Consider the following 21,289-nt stretch of genomic DNA (forward strand, 5'->3'; position numbering starts at 1 on the left):
TAAGACTGTTTAAAAAAAACACTTGTGTAAGTTCATTTGTGGATAGCTCTCTTCCAAGAGAGATTCATGCACATGTAATGAGGCTGCAGAAGATCTTGAAAAAAACACCAGGTCTAAAGTAGTGGCTTAATATATTAATTATTTATTAAAAATATACAGAATTTATAAACAATAATTTATAAAGAATTCTTTATATCTTTCACTATTGTGCTATCCTGAGGTTCTCTATTAGTTATTCAATGAAGGCTCAAATTTTTATTTCCTTGTAACTTTCCAGGCATTTAATACAAATGAAACAGTCTTCACAGTCTATTAATCATAAGCCAAATTACAAGAAAGTCCTAATTAGCCCTGTCTCAATGTACATATCAGGTTATTAAGTTAATTAAGAGACATTCTATCTTGCCCTGTAATTGGTAACGGTAACTACACAACAATCACATTTTAACTGAACAGACTTGTATAGACTATGGCACAGTATTCACAGATTCTGGCTGTGTTACACTCTTTCTTTCATGGATTAAATTAGAAGTTTAAGTACAATTAAATACAGCAAGTCTTCACAGCCATGTCAGTAGTGACTTTGTCCATAAAGAAGTCATGAGGGGCTAGATGTCTCCCAGCTGACCAGCCAGAGTATGTCCACTTAGGATAGGAAGAATTGCTCTCCTGGCTCCACTGACTTATTGGAGATACATGCACTGGGTACAGTGAAGCTTGGACACTTAGACATCTAAAATTAGACTTGCTAACCCCTTCATACAGGCTGTGAGTAAATAAACAAGATAAAAATTGAGGGAAAACTTGTGGGAGGACAGTAGGTTTAAGAAACTTTTTAACAACTGACACTTTTTTGTTAGAATTCCATTCTGATTACTGCAGTAACAAAGCAAGAAAACAAAAATAAATAATTCCTTTTAAGTATATTTTAACATTATTCTTACTGACTAAATTAAGTCTTAAATTCTTAAATGAGAGCAGAAATGACTGCTTAAATGACTGCTTCCACCAAAAAGTATTATTTTCTATGGAAACAAATGAAAAATAACAGCATTCTTCTTTTGGAAAATAGCCAGGCTTTAAATATTCTTGAGCAATTCTTAATTAAAAGTAGTAGAATCCATTATAAACTATGAATCAAATGGACTTCAACATATTTTATCTTCATTAAATGATCATCACATCTCCCTGTAAAATAAATTATTAAATCTGACACAAATTTCCACATAAATAAAATTCATATGCCTGTACCATACTATTTACTTCAAACTAACCATAGTAGTATAACAGTTGAGAACAAATAGTAGTCCTATTCAGCTTGCTCATGAAAATGTTCAGACTTTTACCTGGAATTGACTAAAAAATTTTCAATTAACACATTCTTTCTTCAAGACCTCACTGATACCATTTCAGACAGCTGTGCAGTTAAATTTAATATTACAAGACTGCAGTACACAGCATGGGAACACTATCCACAGAGAAGTTACTTTGGACATAGAAGTAAAATTAAAGTACAAAGCCGATATGGTGGCTCTGATGCTTTGGTGCAAACAAAACTCCCCTAAAGGTGGCATTGCTGGGGAAATCTAAGGTATGGGACTAGTGGCACAGGCAACATTTCACAGAATGAGAGTAACAGGAGGAAGTCTGGAAACAAACATCATTGAATAGCTGTCTTTCTTAAGTGTTCATCTACTAAATATCTGCACCAATTCAATAACAAAAGACCAATTTTGGGAGCTGTGTTACCAACCATTTCTTTAGGGGGACTCTGGAGAGCAGAATGGAAACAGCAGACTTGTTCCACTTTAAATTCTTTGCAGATCACATTATCAGCTCTCTGACTCAGATGAACTAGCTCTATTTGAAATAATTCCAACTCATGCATGTAACACTTGACAAAATATGCATCATTGATCTTACTTAGGAATGCATGGGGTCTGGTGGGTAATCTCAAAGTTTCACTGAGTAAGTCCATGACACTTTATCAAACTCCACCACACACATTATAACATGCACTATCTATCTGAACCTCTTGCTGCATCTTTTCACTTATTTATCCTTTGAGGTTTTTTCCTCTCCTAATCTTAGTATTTAAAATATCTTTGTCTCTAATCTATTTTACCACTTCTGAGTTCACAAAATAGCTTCAAACACCTTCAGTCTGTGGCTTTATTGAAATATTTCCTTTCTCCCATTTAAACATTCCAAGAATGCTGTCAAGAGAGAACTCACTGCTACTAGGTATTCTAAAACATTAAATAATTCTCTGTAGAATAAGAAAAGGTTAAAGACATGCTCTCAGAGATGCCAATCATGGCAACAGTTATCACATTTTCTCCCATAGTTTAGTTTTCAAATCACAAAGATTTCCTATGATAGCTTATACTTCTTTCTGCAATCCTGTATCTCTGCATGACAATCTCACTCTTGTGGAATTATGCCTACCATATGATTATCTTAACTCAGCAAGGATTTATCAAATGAGAGTAGTTCATGTTATTGCAGAAACACTGAAAGGTTTCCCTGAAGCATAATTCAGAAGCTTTCCTCAGTTTCCATCCACTCTATCAGCCACTGAAATTCTGCCCCCAAGGCATGCACTTCACAGTTCAGCCAAAGAAAATGAAAACAGCTCGTTTTCTGAAAGGTCTGTAGGATTTACATCAAAAGAAACACTCATAGATAAAGACTAGAAAAGACAATTACAACCTGGACCTAAATTACAGGCATAAAACAACAGTGACTGCACATCACCGCCTTACCTAAAAGCTAACTCAACAGGCTGGAGCTGATCTTTCTCTGATCAGCTGAAGTAATCTCCTTTCAATTTCAAGGTCTAAGTTGAAATCACTTGTTCCACCATGTGCAATGACTCATTACTGCAACTGTTAAAAAAAAATCACATCATATTTCCAGTTTGAGCTTCACTGACTTAGCCTCAACCTATCTGACATTTTTGACGTTTTTGAGGAACGGTAATGCTAGAAACTGAAGTAGCAGGTATTTTTGTGGCTACCTCTGCTAGGCTGACCCCAACAAGCAGCCAAGCACACACCAGCCACTTATTCATCCCCACCCTCAGTGGGATGGGAAAAAAAATGAAAAGAACAAAACCAAGAAAAATTAATGGGTCAAGATAAAGACAGCTTAATAACCACAGGAAAGAGAGAAGGAAAAAGAACAAGTGACACCAAGGCAATCACTCACCACCTCCCACTGCCTTGCCTGTCTGCAAGTAACAGATATTTCAGAATATTTACTCCCCAGGTTTAATTAGTGAGCATGAAAATACATGGGAAGGAATATCTCTTCGCCCAGGTTGGGTCAGCTGTTCCAGGTGTGTCCCCTCCCAACACATCCCCACCCTGGGCCTGCTTGCTGGTGGGCAGAGAGAACAGAGAAAGCCTTGAGCCTGTGCGATCACTGCTAAGCAACAGCTAAAAGGCTGGTGTACCAACACTGTTTCAGCCACAAATCTGAAATACACCAACATACAGGCTTGCTGTGAAGAAAACCCAGTCAGACCCAGGACAGTACCACTATAGAAAGGGCTATCAAGGGTTTATGAGCAGTCATCAGGAGAAGGCCATATATGAAAAACCAACTGGTATATTGAGGAGTTGACTCAGCAAAGTCCTTAAGCTTAGATACTCTTTATGCCTGAGAAGTAAATAATTACAAAGCCATGGGCATGCTTAAAATGCTTTGATGAATTAGATCACTGCTCTGTGGCTTTAGAATCACAAACACTTCCTTCCTTCTTTCTGGAAGCCAACAAAAAAATTAAAAAATAAAAAATTAATGCTTTGAAGATTGATAGAAATCCTTTCATTTGCATCCCATGGAAAACTTTGATAATACACATTTTAAACATGTGTGCAGCAACCACCACACTTCCTAGGTGCTTTTCTTTCTCCTCCCAAACACTCCTCCAGTAACTTTGCATTACCACACCATTAGATTTATTCAAGTTGTACAGAAAGATATGAGATTATGATGATGTTTTAAAGAGATGATGTTTTAAAACATTTTACTGCCCACTGTGTATAGTCAAAGTTATTAAATATTCTGTGTAACTTCTATGCGTTAAAATTACGACAAAAATTGCTTTCATTTTTTTTTTTTAATCTTGACCAAGAATTTTTAAACTATTCACACAGAACTTCAAATAATTACCAGCAATTACAGAGACACATAACGGAGAATGTGAGTTACCAGAGTCGGGAAATTCTAACACAGATTTAATTATCTTGACTTTAGCTGCCTACTAAATTATATAAATAAATTAACACTAAGTTTGCCCCAGTAACGTTCACTAAACAAATGTCAAAGAAGTTAATACATGCTCCCTGATTGTTAGAAATTACTAAAATCCTGTCATTTGGAAATGTTATTTTAGTACAGCAACTAAACAACTACGAGCAGTATGTAATATAATTATAAGTTTTATTCATACACTTTGAATAGATTAATATCTATTCAGATGCACATCTTAATTTCCTGTTATTTACCTATGAGAGATTGACTTGGTCTCATAAGACTTCATACCAATGTTGTAATCAGCTTTTTAAATAGATCTAAATGTTTAATATGCAACAATACAACAGAGATTTCTCAACTGGAAAGGTCAGAATTTATTGCCATGAAAAAATCTGGAAATTAATTTTCACCACAGGAAAACACAAAGAGGTTTTTTTTTAATATTTGCAGAATTTATATACTGCAATTGTGCCTGGAACTCCTTATATAATAATAAGGGCTTTTTACATAGCATTTTAAGAAGACAAAGAGGTTATTTCACAATGTAATGTAAGCAGTTGCTTGATTCACTTAAAACTACTTGTATCCTATCCCCCCGCCACAGGGAAGGTCACACTGATTTGCCTGTCACAGGTAACACAAGATGTGCAGTATCTTGTCAGGGCAACCACCACTGCAGGCTCTGCAAGTTCTCAAATCTTTTAAGAACACTTAGTCAAGTTCAGTTTGGTTCAACATTGCTTATACTCAGTGCTTCTCTAATTGCAACTGGAAAATCTTCTTACTATTACAAGTAACACTTTTATATTAAGTTATTTCAACCAGTGTCCACTTAAGTACAGATGAAGTTTTTGCTTAATTAACACACCTGAACTTTGCTATTGGGAAAAGAAATTGCAAAACACACAATGAAACTGGAAATAATTGGTCTTTTTATTGCATGAATGCAAGAATACAAGAATATTTTGCCATGCAGAAGCCACCAGTCAACAGATATTACAAAACTTGATTATAAATGCATGAATAATATTCTAGTAAATATCTAAATAACCATGTTAAATAATAAAAAATAAATATTGACTGATTTATAATATAAATAATATTTATCTTTGTTCATTTAAGAAATACTATATTTTATTTTAATCCTGCAGTATGTAATGTCAAAAATTCAATCTAAACAGGTGTATCAGGACAGTCCTCCATTAACTTATTTCCACAATCAAAAATCAATTTCCTGTGCCCTGACACAACTACAACATCCTGTGTGGAACTGTTGAACTGTTACTTTAATGCTGTTTTTTTCACCCAAAAAAAAAAAAAAAAAAGCCTTAACCAGTGCACAGGTGCATTTAAATGTCACAAAACAAAGAGAGAGATCTGATCACCATCAGAAGAGACAAAAGCTTCTCACTCTATTTCCCTGCTTTCCACAACTGTACTGCCCATTACGAAGCACCATGAGGAAGAACACATCCCCATACAACTTCTGCATAGAAAGAGTCACTGCTGCATAGAAAGAGTCACTGGAAAACTTCCTCCAGACAAGACACTTCCTCCTTAGAGGAAGGATGTTCTACAATCATGCCCAGAAAAGAGTTCTTTAGCAAAAGACAACTGATGAGCCGAAGTGAACGTACAGTTGAACCGTATAAGGAAATACCAAACTTTGCTGACCACATAGAGTAGATATATCATGAATTACATCCAGGCACATGTTTAACAGAAGAGAGGTCTAATGCCATTATTTGTTTCATTAGAACTAACTTGAATGCCCAAGTCTTTAAAAAAAACCTCACCTAAGGAAGTGATGTGAAAGAACTCACAGTAGCCCTAAAGAGCAGTTGAAAATAGAGTTGTGTCAGTACCAAGCTTCAAAAAAAGGCTCTGAAATGAGAGGATGTCAGACACCACTCTTTGACCTCTGAGGCCAAGTGCTTTGGTTGCACAGGCTTAAGGCTGACACTTCTATCATGTCCGCAAATAAAGTAGGTCTGAGATAAGGGGGACAGCTAAATAAATACTAGCTTACATAAGCTGGATACACATTCCACTCTGTAAGTTATAGATTAGCTAAACTACACGTATGATGGCAATAGTAAAGCCATTAATGCAAAGTATAATTATGAAATAAGAAAAAAAATTAATATCAGTCTCTGTGTACCAAAAACACAAGCTAATGAATATATTTATCCTGAAAGAAAAAGTAGCAGAAAAAATTAAAGACATAAAAAAATATGAGTACTAATAATTATAACATATGGATCAACTTATTAAAGTCACTTTCTAGCCCAAACAAGGTAACTAACATGTACACAGAACTGCTATGTTTTTTGAAAGTGACATTTGCACTTTGACTATCTCTTCCATATAAACTGGCATATGGATTTAGTCACCATGTCACTAGCCTAGCAGGGACATGACCTGCAACATCCAAGAGCTGTCCTCTGGCTCAGGCTTTCAAACAAAGGACTAAAGGTCTATATTTTACAAGAGAGCTAGAGCCTTCAGTGGATATTTAAAAAGATACTGCTGTAGTAACAACTGGAGACTTTCTGTGGGTAGCAACAGTAATTATTAAGGACAGATAATGGAATTATACCTAGAACTGGAGTCAGACCCATCATTTCTCATCAGACACTTCTACCATCAAGACTGCAATGGCTTAGGCAACTAAAAATCACACAATTTCTAGAAGCTGAAATTTGCGTGATTTTAGATGATGATAGGGTTTTGGAGCTGTAGAGCTATTTTTAATAACAGTCAAAGCATTCTTAATCTGATTTTCTAATTTTTTTTTGATTTAGAAAACAATGTTTGTGAGTCACTGGTGTATGTTTTTGTTTGTTTCTGAGACTGCAAAGTAACTTCCCAACCCAGAGAGCGATTGCCCAATTAAAGCTTCCTGATGACCTGACTGCTCTTTATTTAACATTATACTACATCTGCCCGTTATGAGTGAAGGCCTTCCAATTGTAAATCAGGGTCTCACCAACTGCAGCAGGGCTCCCTGCGGGAATACAGCGTGCTCACATGGACTGCGCTGCAGACTGGAGACTTGTCAGTGCTCTGAATTGCCACACTTCTCTATGCAGTGGAGAAGGAGGGAGAAATCAATTTTTTTTTGATTGTATGGCACCAATTAATGGGATTAATAGCACTATCAGGCACTGAGGCAACACAAAGAAAGAAGAGAAAGCAGAAAGACCATAATGAGCTCAGGGCCTTGCTGTTAAAACTCCTAAACCATGTGAAGACTGTAGGAGCCAGTGGGGTTTGCAGGCTCTATGCAGACAAACAAGACAAAGGAAGGGGAAACACAAGCAAAAAATAATACATCATAATGCAGCAGGACAGCATCAGCAAAAGAAGGAATGTAGCCACATAACTGACTATCATTTTTGTATCCTAACTACTATATATTTTATTACCTCTCCTTACTAGTTAACTTTTTTTTTAAGTGTTTAAATGTTAAGTGGATCTTCATTCTGGCCAACTTCATTTTTCTAATCTTTTTTCCATTATCACAGGGAAACATAGAATAAAATAAATTCTCTTGAGTTTCTTTTTCTCCCCTGCTGTCTTTTTCTTTCAGGTATTCCTCCTTCAGGGAATAAGAAATCAAGATTAAATCTGTTACTCTAGCAATTTAGTCTTCTTTTTGTGTTTATCTCTCTGCATTGTTCTTTATTGGCAAGTCTACATCCAGCTTCTGTCTCCAAATAGCTTCACTGTCTTACACTTTGTATTAGACTACAGGCATTACTATCTAATGACATTATTCTGAATCATGACACACTTAGGAGGAGCTCTGAAACACCTTTTATAATTTTTTAACTGGTGTTTCTACGTCATGCAAAAGTATGTCATCAGCACAATTACAGGTGGTGGTTCATATGGCATACCAGAGGCATTTCTGCACCTGCAAACCTTGATCTTCTCCATTTGCATTTCCCTGGACATCTCTGCTTTGTCCTACGTAGGAAGGACAAGACTCTTCAGAATCCTTAGGAGGATGAGCACCCAGGCTGCATTGGGTGCACTGAACGTGTCATACATGCAATGGACACATGCAATTAACACAACGTGTCTGAACAGGAACACACAACACCTGCCACATTTATACGGGATCTCTGTCCAGCACACATGGGATTCTCAGGCCTGTCACAACGTTTCAGAGTGTTTGTATGCATTTCATAGAGCATGCACATGCACACTCATTTCAGTCTGAGAAATCCCAGTACATTCAGTCATGGAAATTATCCCATTTCTCTTTTCTTCTCCTTCAAATGAAATAATATCCTTAATTACACAAAAGCCCCCAATTCCATCTCTACAAAACTATCACAGAGTCTGCATCATAAACCTTTTCTCTTCCTAGCTGGCCTATGCATAATTGCTTCCACAGGCTGTCTTCAAAGGTCACCCACAGCTGAAACTACCCTTCCTTTTCAGTTCTATGAACTACCTCTCATGTCTCCAGATTCTGTGAACTATCTCTCATGTCTCCAGAAGAAAGACATGAGAGATACTTAAGAAGAGATAAGGTTCTACTTATTTAGGCTTCTAGAATGAATTCTGTTATCAAAAACACAGAGCAGCTTTCCTGCACTAGTGCACCAAAAGGAACGTGGAACATATGTTCATTCAGAATTCCTTTCTTTGATAGAGATACCTGACCAGAGGAATATTTCACAATCACAATCCGTTTACCATCCATTCATACAAATGTCAGCAGAGGCAGAATGCCTGTAAAATTGGAGTCTAGCTCCTTCTTAATGAAGGAGTTCATGGCACAGGAGCCAGTATTAATAGTGGTGCTAAGGACACCTTTAACTCTCTGGCAAATCCATGCCTAAGAAATACATCCAAGATCAAGTACTAGAGGTGCGAGTCAGACACTGCAAAACATACATACTCTTTACATAATAATTTATATTTTCCCTGTCTTTCTCACTCTTTGGTTATACTCTTAGCAACCAACACCACTAGAACCTTTCTTTAAAAAAGCAAAGTACAGATTCCAGGTAACCATTTGACAGTACAGACTAAGATAATAAAAATAAAATAGAGAAGAAAAAGAACATGCTGGCAATATAGCATTAATCTTTTTCATCCCACCTCCTCCCATTTCCTATCCTTTCTCAATCTCACACTCAGTGTATTCGTATGGTCTGTTTCCTCCTAATTTGTTCAGCCATCCTCTCTAATTATTCAATTCCCTCTTCTGCTCCTTCACAGAATCAACTGGGCTCCATGACATTCCCCCAGCCTATGGGGAGCTGCACCTTTAAAAGACAAGATCCATACAAAGCTAACAAGCACACAAGCTTTGCAGATCTCTCATGCCCACCTAGTATCTTGCTACTGAAGAAAAGCAGTTGCCCTTCCCTCCCTCCCTTCACCCTCAGGCCACCTACATTTTCTCTCCCAAGTTAATGACATATACCTCATCAGACTACATGGTGACCCACTGAGCTCAGCCTGCTGAACAATTTTCACTTTGTAGACTTCATTTTCTTCTATTTCATAGTCCCAAACTGGGTAACTGTAACATGACACAACCACCAGTTCTGGAGCAAGGACAGCAGGAATGTGCAGCCAGAAATGAAGATGAACAGGACGTGCAACAACTGGCTATTATATCAGCCTCATAGCCCATAGTCCTGAATACTAAATCATCAGAGTGTCTGGAGTAAAACAAACTATGAGAGGAGGAAGGATTCAATTAAAAAGGCTCCAACAGAGTTCAAAGACCCAAACTCTTGTGATTCCTGCCCCAGAAAGCAGCTCCTACAAAAGCCAACAAAAGAGCTATTGTATAGTAAGTATATTGTACCAGACACTATAGAGAAATATCATTTATGAATAGAGTGATTTCATTTATTGAATATTGCAGGGAGCTGGAAAATGAGGAAGGAGAAAGGATGTTTCACATAAGTACACAATTAAGTTTCCACTCTTTGTATTAACAGACTTCTTTTAAGAGGTGGCTTCTATTTATCACAGGTAATGCACATGCATTCTCCATTTTGTATATGCATTACTCATAACTGTAAGATATGTAGTGCTATATATGCTATATATATGCCAAAATCTGAGGTGTTTCACTGGAAACTCCATGTTTAAGGCAAAGATAATACTTGGATTTCATGTGAATAAGGGAAGAAAACTGCCCAAATCAACAGAAGAACAAAACCAGAGGGGCATCAGAACTACAGCCAAACGATTCTGCCAGAACGCTTATAGATGGAACTAAAAATAAGTGTTCAGTGAAACTGAGTAGACAAAGGAGAATTGACACAGCACAACATATGGGACCTGACATAAAAGCTAAGGCCGTCAAAAATGTGTCTGTTGCAAGCCTTTTTAAAGGATATTACCCCCTCTACTAAGAACAGATTTGGATGTTGGGTTGTCTTGGCAAAGGCAAAGGTGCACATTTCAAGTGATCATGCTCTTTAACTGTGTCCAAGGATGAAAATCTGTAAACCTTGTTTCTCCTATCAGCTGTGTGCTGCTTTTCATCACCTTTAGTAATGTGTGAGACAGCCCACTGCTTTAGTCAGGAGCCCAAGGGTTCCCTAACAACTGTATTTGAAAATGCTCTTGATTTTACTGGTTTTTAACCACATCTTATGGTTTCACGTAGAAAAGACTCTTAACATAGAACCTATCCTTCTGGCATACTTCATAGCTCATATGGCATTTCTTAAGAGAAGAAGTGTGCATCTGTGCAAGGGGGATAGTACCCAATACAGGAAATAACACCTTGTTTTTGTCTGAGTAATTAATTACAGACATTAAAGTGTTTGGGTAGTATTTGTTCCAAAAGTTGGTGAACATAAAAATGCTTCCAGCCACCTCTTGTAGTCCAGAGGTAAAAAAGTATCTCTATCCTTCCTCACTCATAAAACTCACACAAAAACACATGCGCTTTCCCAGAAAATAAAATACCACAAGAATTTTAAAAATATATTTCAAATCACTGTATGAAAAAATCCCAAATAATCATTAGACAATAGAAAACAAGAAATTAGTCCCCACTTCTGTGTTTGCATAAATAAGACAAATAAAAATATGTGAAAATAAGTGAAAATAGTGAAAAGAAGTGAAAATAAAAGATATTGGGGGGAAAAAAGGAAAGAATATTGATTAGACATTCAAAATAAAGAGGCAAAATGTAAAAGAACACGATGTTAAAATACTCTTAAATATTATGTTTCTAACTCAATTTAAATATTATGTTTCTAGCTTCCATTTACTAAGTAACACTTTTAAAATAAGGTACACTAATAACACGTGTTTGTCTAGGTGTTTCGTTTTGGTCCATGATAAAGCAGATAACTAGGAAACCCACTTGCTCCAGAACAGTAAAGTAGCACATCATGTGTGCCAGAAATGCTGGTTAAGGTACTCGCTGCTCCATTTCCTCCCAGAAGATCCTAAACACCCAGAAAGCTGAGACTGTGCTGACTCTGGTGTATGGATACTATCTGGCTCACTTGGACAAGCATAGGTAAGTAACAGCAAAGAACATGTTAGAAACAATTACAGGCTAAGTTAAAACCATCAAAGTATTTTACTTTATATTTGCCATTTAACATTGATCTGTTGTACCAAAAAGACTGGACTAATCAAAAGAAACAAAACAAACAGTTGAAGAAATTATTTCAATACTGTTAATGTAATCTGAAACTTTGAAGATACTTCATAATGTGATAAAACACAAAGAAATAAGACCAGTAGTAATGGGCATATTTTGATCCAGACTGATTAATTATTAGATGGGTTGCCAGAAAAAATGCAATATCATATATTTTAGCTTCATATCTTACCACTGAGCAGCCAAGCTTTGCTGATACACAGTGGTGAGAACAATTCAAGTGAGAACTACTTCTCATTTTCCCAGGTATTTTTTGATGCAAGATATTTATGCCTTCTGCTCCCCCACTCAAGAAACAAAGTAATTGTCATTTTGAGAGTTTAAAAATATTAAAAGTTAACATAACAAAAGGATGCTATTATGGTACTTTCACCTTATCATTCCGTATTTTAGATACAATTCTTCCAATTTAACTACTACTTGGATTTTTATTTATTTCTGTGTCTGTTGCCACAGAATTTCAAAGCAATTAAGAAAGCAATTAAGAGAGCCCACTTTTCCATGTCAAGCAAGTAATGCTTTTGCCATTATAGAAAGAAGGTTTATGTGATTACTATCTATGTTCTTAGCCACACAAGTGCATACCTGTATCTATGATCTCTTTCATTGTCTTTTTTCAATATGCTTTTAAAGTCTTCAGCTAACTTCAGACAAATTCCCAGAGGAGTAAACATCACAAAAATGCAACTCCTTTTAAATGCTGAGAGATTAACTATCAGGTAGCAAAACAGTGTAATTTTCCTCATTCAGAAACATTTGTTTTTTCTTAATCTTAGATTACACGGGAAAGTAGAATTATGACTTCCTCAACCACAGGGAAATTTCTGACATTTCCATCCTGTTGGTCACCACAAAAGCTAAGTAATAAGCATAAAGCCATTGCTTATGGAACTGTTTGTTAATAGAAAACGGTGTATCTGTAGTTTTAATTAGGGTATTTCATTTGTTTTCCCTTAAAGGTAACTTTATCCAAGTCAACTATGAGAATATATGATGAATTCTCAAAAATGCAAAGGACATCTCTACACCATTTTTCCCTTTGACTTATATTCACCTTAAATAGGTATTTTACTTCAGTGCAAATTAAGGCTACAATAACACCTTACTGTAACAGTCATCAACAAAAATAAAAATTAGAACTTAAATGTGATTCTCTACCCCCTACAGTGTAAGACTGCAGCATTTCTAGATCACTGTTGGTTTCCACATATTATTTGAAAAACTAATACTGGGTTCCCTGCAACAGGAACTGCCAAGCTGAAACAATGTCACTGGCTAATCAGTTAGTGCACAAAATGATCCTTGTGATGTATAAGTACTGAAAAACTCAGCCTTTCAAAGGCTCCATCTAGCTGCTTGAAATCAAATGCTTCACTACATACATTTCTGTAATCCATAATACAGACCCTTTCACACTAGTAACTAGTAACCCATTAAGTATAATACCAAAATACTCAAAATTTGGAGGTTTTGAGCAACCTCAAAAGAAAACAATTCTTTAAGCTCACCTCTATCATTCAAACTGCAGATATTGCAGCTTGAAACATAATTTTATACTGTGAGAAATTGTGAACTGGTTAATTAGACATTCAAGTTGACAGTGTCTACCTTTGTGTATTTAAAAACAAGTATTAACTTCCCAACCCAGACAACAGTTCAAAAGACAGTCCAAAACTCAAAAATTCATCACCAAACTTTGACTAATTTGGTCATAAGATGCACTATAGATAGTGTTCATCACCAAATAGGCTAAGGTTTAAGTGAAAAGCGTAGTTATTTTATTTAAATAATGGACACCATTGCATAATATACACCAATAATGCTATTTCATTCAGGGTAAGAAAAACCATCACTGATAAAAAACCCAAACAAAAGAGTTTCCTATTCTATTTGCTTCAGAAATTATGTCTGCTAAAGAAAGAAAAAAAAAAAAAAAAAAGCTAAGGGTGGTATTACGAAGGTTTTATGTTGTTTGAAATAAAAATTACAGTTCTAACCCCACATTACTTGGAGAAAAAAAATCTTAGGTAACCAGGAGTTTGGCATGTTTACTTTGAGAAGAGTTAATTCAGCTTTTTATAACTCGAAGAAATTACAGTTCTTGGGTTTGCATAACAACAATGTACCTGCTGGATGCTTTTTAGCTGCACTTCCAGAAATAAAAAAATTCCAATCCACTAAATTTATCTCAGAGCTCTTGAAGATTTATTGCAATCTGTTCTCAAGAGTGCTGATCCAGCTTTCAAATTCACAAAAACTAAGTGTCAGGTTGCCCAAATGAGAGCACAACTGGATGCTAAAGAGATACACTTGTACAGAAGATGATATGTATGGATACAGGCAGCAGGATTATTCATTGAGATTATTAGCACACAAAAAGAACTTGTTGGATTGGATGCTTGAAATGCAAAGTGGGTCAATACTTCACTCAGACAGAAATGAGTGGGTGCTGATTCTGAATACTCTGTCCTAGCCAATTTTAGGCACATACCTCCTGTTCACATTTTAGAAAGATGGAATAAAAAAAAAAACAACAGCGAAATTTCATCACAAAAATAATTCATATTTAGAATTCTTCTTACATTCCAAGTTAATGTGAAAAAAAAAAAAAATAATCTAAAAAAATTCAGGTAGTGCCATGGTATGTGTTACAACGAAAATCCCAGAAAAGAGGCATTTCTAAAGGGCATTCCTCAAATCTAAACTCGTTGTCTAACCACAGTATTCTCAGATGCCAACAATCTCTTAGAGAAAGATGTCTAAGCTTTCAAAACCAAAAGAAAAAAGAAAAGAAACCCACAATACACAAAAACTACACAAAACAGGATAAGGATGCTCATGTAGCTTGACAGAATATAAGGGGTCAACTTAAGACTTACTGTCAGCACTAACAACAACTGCATGCCCTGGGGCACTTAGAAGCTGCATTATAGGTTCACAGCAATCTTACCTGCAAAAATCTTGGGCACCTGAAAGATTAAAAGGCAGAGAAGTAACAGTTCTGAGAAGTCATGACTTGGGGACCTACATTCAAAAGGGAAAATGAGGCTGCAGTATCTAAGTTGTTTTGCAACCTGTCTTAAACCTCCAAATAGACGCAGTCTCAGATGTACACAGTAATTCCCACCCACCTTCCTTCCCACCTCTAACCCATAAATAAGAACTTACCTTGTAAAAATGTTTGGAATCAAGTGAGTCTGGGCTGGGTAACCATTCATAGCAGAGTGGATCAGGCTTCCTACTATGTGCTAACAGATACTGGTAGTCAGTAGAAGACCAATGCCTGCTGAGTCAGCTTAAACTCATTAATTCTTTCTCCAGGAGGTTATTCCTCACATTTCTTTACAGAGAAGGAAACAACTTTCTAACCAAGGCAGAGCCTAAGGTGTTCCTGCATCTCATGTGTCAGCACTTCTCTTGAACACGTCTTCCACACAAATTAGGAATAAAATTCAAACCACAAAACCTCAGCAAAGATGTTCTTAAGTAGGTACTGCTGGTTAATGAAGTACAAAAATCCCTAACCACTGTAACAGAAGGCCACAAACACAGGACTGCATGGAGAAAAGAGACACAACCAGGATACTGGAACACAATGACCTACTAGCAAGAGCAACTACTGCTCTTAACTGTAATGCAGGGGAATTGTACTTCACCTTCAGTACACCGCCAACTGTTCCATCCATCAGCATTCTGTCCCTTTGTAAATGTCTAAAATCAGTGGTGTAAAGTCCCCCTGATCACTGATTGTTCATTATGCAAGTACAAAATACAACCTGTTTATGCATCACTATCCCTGCTCTCATCTCAGAAAGCTCACAGGTCCTCTCTCCCTGTCCTTCTTCCTGTGACTGTTCCGCAGCTACCCAGTTTTATTTCATTCACTCCCTAAAATGTTGACTTGAAGCATATATTGAGCAATTACAGTCACAACCTGCTCAGCAGATGACACTGGAAAAAACTGAATCCAAGTCCACTCTGTTCTGAGTTGGTATTAGAAAATTAGTACTTCCTGAAAAAAAAAGATGGCTGTCATCCATGGCAAGTGACAGTTAATTAGCATCCAAACCAGAAGTGGTAGAAGAAAATGCTAGCTGTTCCTGGATCAAAGATGAAGCACAGGTCTCCTTTTGCAACGTGTCAGAACTTTTAGACACGTGAAAAACTGACATGTCAGTGACTATATCTGACTGTGGCATTCTTGAAACACCACGAAGCACATCTAATAGCAGTACTAGTGTAGAGTACAAGATTCATCTGTGCATTTTCTTTGATCAATTCTCATCAACTTCAAATACCTGTTTTTCTTTTTCTAAGGACTACAAGATCAAGCACAGCCTGCAGATCTTCAATAAACTGTTGAGAACAAAAAGTACATCAGAAATTAAATATGTAAGTAGATTTTAAATGGCCAATCAGGAAGTAGAGGAGATAAGAATTATGATCTTCTTCTTCTTCTTCTTCTTCCCAGTGTAATGGATTAAAATAACTGCAAACAGCTGCAGGAATGTTCTACCCCTAGATGTTAAAACCAGTCGCTAGTATTCAGATATAAGTAGATTTCACACCAAAAAGTCTTCCTGGTATACAGGAGCACACCAAGAACCTGTAGACAGCCTGCACAGTTATGCAAAGAGCCTTTCACAGATTCTTTCTATCACAATGAAATTCTTACATTAAAAAGATTAGTGAAATATGTGGTGATACATGAAATGCTGAAACAAATACAACTTCTTAATCTTTCTCTCCACTACTGATAACTGAAACATCCTACAAGAATCCAAATAGAGACACACATCTTATACTACGGAGAAACTAGGTTAACACACAGTGACTCAGAGCAGAGATGTCAAGTGGTTCACTTGAATTTTAAACCTATGGGTTAAAAAAATTTAGAAAAAAATGAGAGCTGTCAAGGGCCTAACCCTTGAACAACCCCAAAGCACTGAATTCCCATTGAAATAAACAAGCGTCAGTTACGTACTTAGACCTAGCAACACAGCTGATTGAACAGAATTTTATCCAGGAATTGAACCACACAAATGTTTCCATTTTTATCAATTTCTTAACTAGAAAAATCACCTGCTCTTCCCTAGTACCCAGGTACTGTTCCATCAAATGGGGCTTTATTTATTGCAAAATAAAAACACCGCTAGCACTGAACCAGCATAGTCTATTTTAACAGCCTATCCACACAAAAAAACATAAAACTAGACCATTAGTGAACAATTTTCTATCAAAATTTGAACCTTTCTCATGGAGGGTGGCAAAATATACACTGAAGACGAGGCATCCACCACACCAGAATAAAAGAGATTTCATACATAGTAAGCTTGATTGAGAACAAGTTAAACACTGAAAAAAGGAGACTTGTGCCTTGTGATAATACTGCGAGTGCAGTGCATAATATATGTGCATTTAGATGTTTAAAACTGCATAAGAAACAGGATGATAAAATGGTAATAATCACGATTGCTCTAGCACCCTTTCAAATTCTAAGTATTCACAGCTTATGTACTGAAATAGTAAAATATGCACATCTGTGCATCTACAAATCCCTGCAAGCGCATCGCTGTAAGAAAACGTTAAACCTATCGCAAAAACACGGTGTGTGACTGCAGATAGAAATGTCAGAAAACACCATAAACACGGACTTTTCGCAGGACACACTTCTTTCCGAGTGCTCGCTGCAGAGGGTGTGTTTCCCGGTGGGAGGCACCCACCTGTCCCTCACCGCTGGCCGGTCTCGGAGGGGCAGCGCCTCGGGGCTCGCCCGGGGCCGTGCGGCGCCCGGTGCTCAGCGCTGCCGCCCCGGAGCCGGCGGGGGTTGGAAGCGCCGCCTCCCCTCGCAGCGCACGGCGGGCGCTGTCCCGCGGCCGCCGGGGCGAGGCGGCAGCGCCGCGGGGGCGGCCGCGGGGACTCGGGCCGTGGGCGGCAGGGCGGAGGGGCACCTGTTTGACGACCGGCGCGGGATCGTGCGAAGCAGGGGGCGGCGCGTTCGTGGTGGGGCGAAGAAGCGGGGCACATCCTCGGGATAGCCGGGAAGGGAGGGCTGCGCGGAGCTCCGGCGCTCGGAGGGGCGCAGAGGAGGGACACTGGGCACACGCGTGGTGCGGGGCGGCAGGACAGAGTGAGGGGTGCCGGCACTGCCGAAGCAGCGCCTCAAACTCATCCTCGCCCCTACGTTCACCTGGGCTGCGCGGGGGGCCACGGCATCGTGGGGACACCCCCGCCCCCACCGCCGCCCGCCGCGGAGGAGCCGGACGGCAAGAGCGCACCTTACCTCGAAGAGGGGACCGATCTTATTCTTCTCCAGGTAGGCTTGGATCCTCGTCTGCTGGTGAGACGCCATGAAGAGCTCCGGAGGCGGGGGCTTGAGCTCGTCTTCCCCGGCGGCGGCTGCAGTCCCTCCGGCTGCTGGCGGCTCACTCCTGCGCTGCACAAGGGCTGCCACAGCGGGAAAGGGCGGAGGCGCTGCCAAAGTGCCCGGGACGGAGCTAACTCAGGTAACTGGGGCCGCGGGGAAGGAGTCGGGTGTCAGTCGCCCGGTTTGCCGGGCACGGGGCTGGCTGCCCTCAGGGAGCAGCGGGCGGGCGCTGCCTGGAGCGGAGCATGGTGCAGGGAGGAGGAGAGCAGCTACAAAGGCGGCCCCCGAGCCCGCGCCGCTCCGCGCTGCGTGTGTCTGTCAGTCCGTCTCTGTCTGTGTTTCTGTGCCAGGCAGCGCCTTGGTGACGGGAGCGGCCGCGGCTCAGCGCTGCCGCCCTCGCCACAGCGCCGCTGCCGAGGCCGATAGCCGCGGGCTCCTGTCAGCTCCGCGGCCGCCGGCGCCCGTTGACGCCCGGGCTCGGCGCACAAAAGGCGGGAGCGGGGGAAGGGGGAGGAGAGCGGGCGGGAGGCGGGGGCTGCTCTGCCTCCGCCGCTCCCCTGCCCGCCCGGCGACGGGCTTGCCCCCGGCGGAGCCGCAGCCCTCCCTGCCCGCCGGTTTTTGCGGGTCCCCCAGCTGGCTCTGGTCCCCCGGGCGGGGGTGAGCGCCGCGGGCCGCCCGGCGTGCGGCACCTGAGCGGCACGCGAAAACTTCGGCTGGGGGAAGGTCGCGGAGGAGTGAAACGAGTCGCTGCCAGCGCCAAGGACTGCAGCCAGCGCTTTCCCTTAATTTCTGTTTAAATTATCTTTAAATCTTAAAATGCTGCCTTTCTTATGATGTCAATGAAATTCCCAATTAGGTACAGTGAGCATTTTAATGGAATAATTGGAGTAGCTATGCAGGTGCATCCTGGTCGCAGGTTGTGTTGAGTTCCAGCAAGCAGCCAAGGGCGTGATGGAGCAAGTGAGAAATATTCAGCTTGCTTCAGAGAGTAGTGAGTTAATAGGTACATCAAAGAATCAGTGTTTATTCTGTCTTCAAGTAATTAGTATCCCAGCATTTCTGGAAGCAGGATCATAACCTTTTTTTTTCCTCTCTCCCTCTTTAGAGAAGAATAAGCAAAAACATGCTTCTTGGGGTTTGACACTTCTGTTCTTCTGCAATAACTGATTCTGCTGTACTAACATTAACCTGTTTGGTTAAAAAAATACCTTTCTTTTAATAAGGATTTTCTTAAAAAACACAAAACAGCTTTGAAGACTATTGGGAACATTCAGCACAATTGCTGAATCAGGCTGCCTGTTCCCAATCAAGCAGTGTTCTGCAGATGCAAGAGTACAAGCATCTCCTGATTCAGAAATCACTAAAGAAAAGGATGAATTTTGTCAGGAGTCAAAAGATCCTGAGTTCCGCTCTCATAGCCATTGACTATTGTTTGACTTCAAAGTCCTCCGTACTGACCTAAACCTCAAGCTTCTACCTAGAAGGAGGTCAAGTGTAAGTGTATTACAAAGAGCTTGCAGCACATCCTGTAGTGTAAGCAGTAGCCTGTAGAATTCTTTAATGATTTGCTGGAATGTGCTCATCCCAGCCTTACTGAGGCAGTGTTTGTTTCCATAGTAGTCATTTAAAAATGGCACATTTTTTTTATTTGGCTTCTCAGTGGGTAGTCTTCTAAAATTCATATCAACTCAGAGTTTTAGTGTTTCTTCTTCAGCAAAGTATTGCCTGGTGCCACCTACATAATATGGTGCTAAGCTAGTTTAATCAGCCTAATGAGGATCATACAATCATAAGGGTAATTGCCAGTGATTCAGGTTCTCTACAGTGGCTCTAATGAGTCCCATCAGATCAGGATGTTTGTAAAATTTCATCAATCTCACCAGAACGCAGACTGCTCCAATAAGTAAAAGTCTCCCACTTTGTAAAATTATGCCCCCTCCTATGATGCAAAAATGAGAGCATATGTTTCTATAGCCCTACACAGCCTGACTTCTCAAAGTAGCAGCACCTCCAGACCTGTAGGGACATGGCCATATCAGGACCTGCTAAGTGTCACTGCTCTGTGTAGACCAGGAAGAGGACTGAAGAAAAGAAACAAGACTGTCAGCAATATGAATAGAAAAGAGAATTTATTAAAGAAGGTTTTAAAGATAGCATAACTGTCTACGGTTGTATATTGTACAATTAGATGCCAAGATCTCACTGTTAAAACCTCAGAGTTTTGAGGATTTCTGTGTTTTGGTTTCTTTCTTCTTTTCTCCCACTGAATGACAGAATGGTTGAGATTGGAAGGGACTGGTCCAAGCCCCCTGCTACAACAGACTCACAGCTCATTACCCAGCACTATGTCCAGATGACTTTTGAATATCTATCAAGGATGCTAGATTTTCTTGATGTCTGTTGTCATTCTTGCTTCCTTTTTCCCTAGACCATTTTTCCTTCTCTTAATTATCACCCAGACATATAATCTAGATTTTCCAGTTGGCTTGGGAGACACAGTAGCAATCCTGCTGTGGCTGGGAAACCTTCCAAGGCCAAATGTAGAATTAGCTTTCTAAACAGGCACGTCTTGTAACTCCCACAGCTCCCATGAGACTTAAGTGACAGGTTATCCTTTGATATGGATTAGGTACTTTAGAGAGACATGAACACAGACAGTTCCTTACCAAGAGCTTCATGATACTGTTACCTAGTTGAAGGTATTCAGCAGTTCCCTGACGGAAAAGCTTTCTGAGTGCTAAAATATGGGAGTTCAGGTGTCTCCTGCAGAGAGCATAGGCTGAGTGACAGTATAATAGGAAAAGGAGCTTTACTGATAGCAGTCTTTTCTCTTTTTTTCCAAGAAAGCACAAAAACTGTTGCTAGGTTTACAACAAGCTACACAAATTAGCAATAAGTAAGTACATGTGATTTGCAAATAAGTACAGAAAGCTGGATATGTCCCTGCTGTCCTCTTAGTCGTTAGGAGAAAAACATTCTCGAAATTTAATTACAAT

At 39.4% G+C, this 21,289-nt stretch overlaps 1 protein-coding gene across 1 annotated transcript in view; it reads right to left on the minus strand.

Annotated features, from left to right (window-relative positions):
- Positions 1-18,491, minus strand: part of CUNH8orf34 (chromosome unknown C8orf34 homolog) — a 138,550-nt gene extending 120,059 nt beyond the window's left edge. The window contains exon 1 of the mRNA XM_041464395.1: positions 18,210-18,491. Coding sequence (XP_041320329.1) covers positions 18,210-18,278 — 69 coding nt within the window. The 5' untranslated portion in view covers positions 18,279-18,491. The remainder of the gene's footprint in view (positions 1-18,209) is intronic.
- Between the last annotated feature and the right edge of the window lie 2,798 nt (positions 18,492-21,289).

Source organism: Pyrgilauda ruficollis, unplaced genomic scaffold, assembly GCF_017590135.1.
Source record: "Pyrgilauda ruficollis isolate IOZ18807 unplaced genomic scaffold, ASM1759013v1 scaffold18, whole genome shotgun sequence".
Classification (NCBI taxonomy): domain Eukaryota; kingdom Metazoa; phylum Chordata; class Aves; order Passeriformes; family Passeridae; genus Pyrgilauda; species Pyrgilauda ruficollis.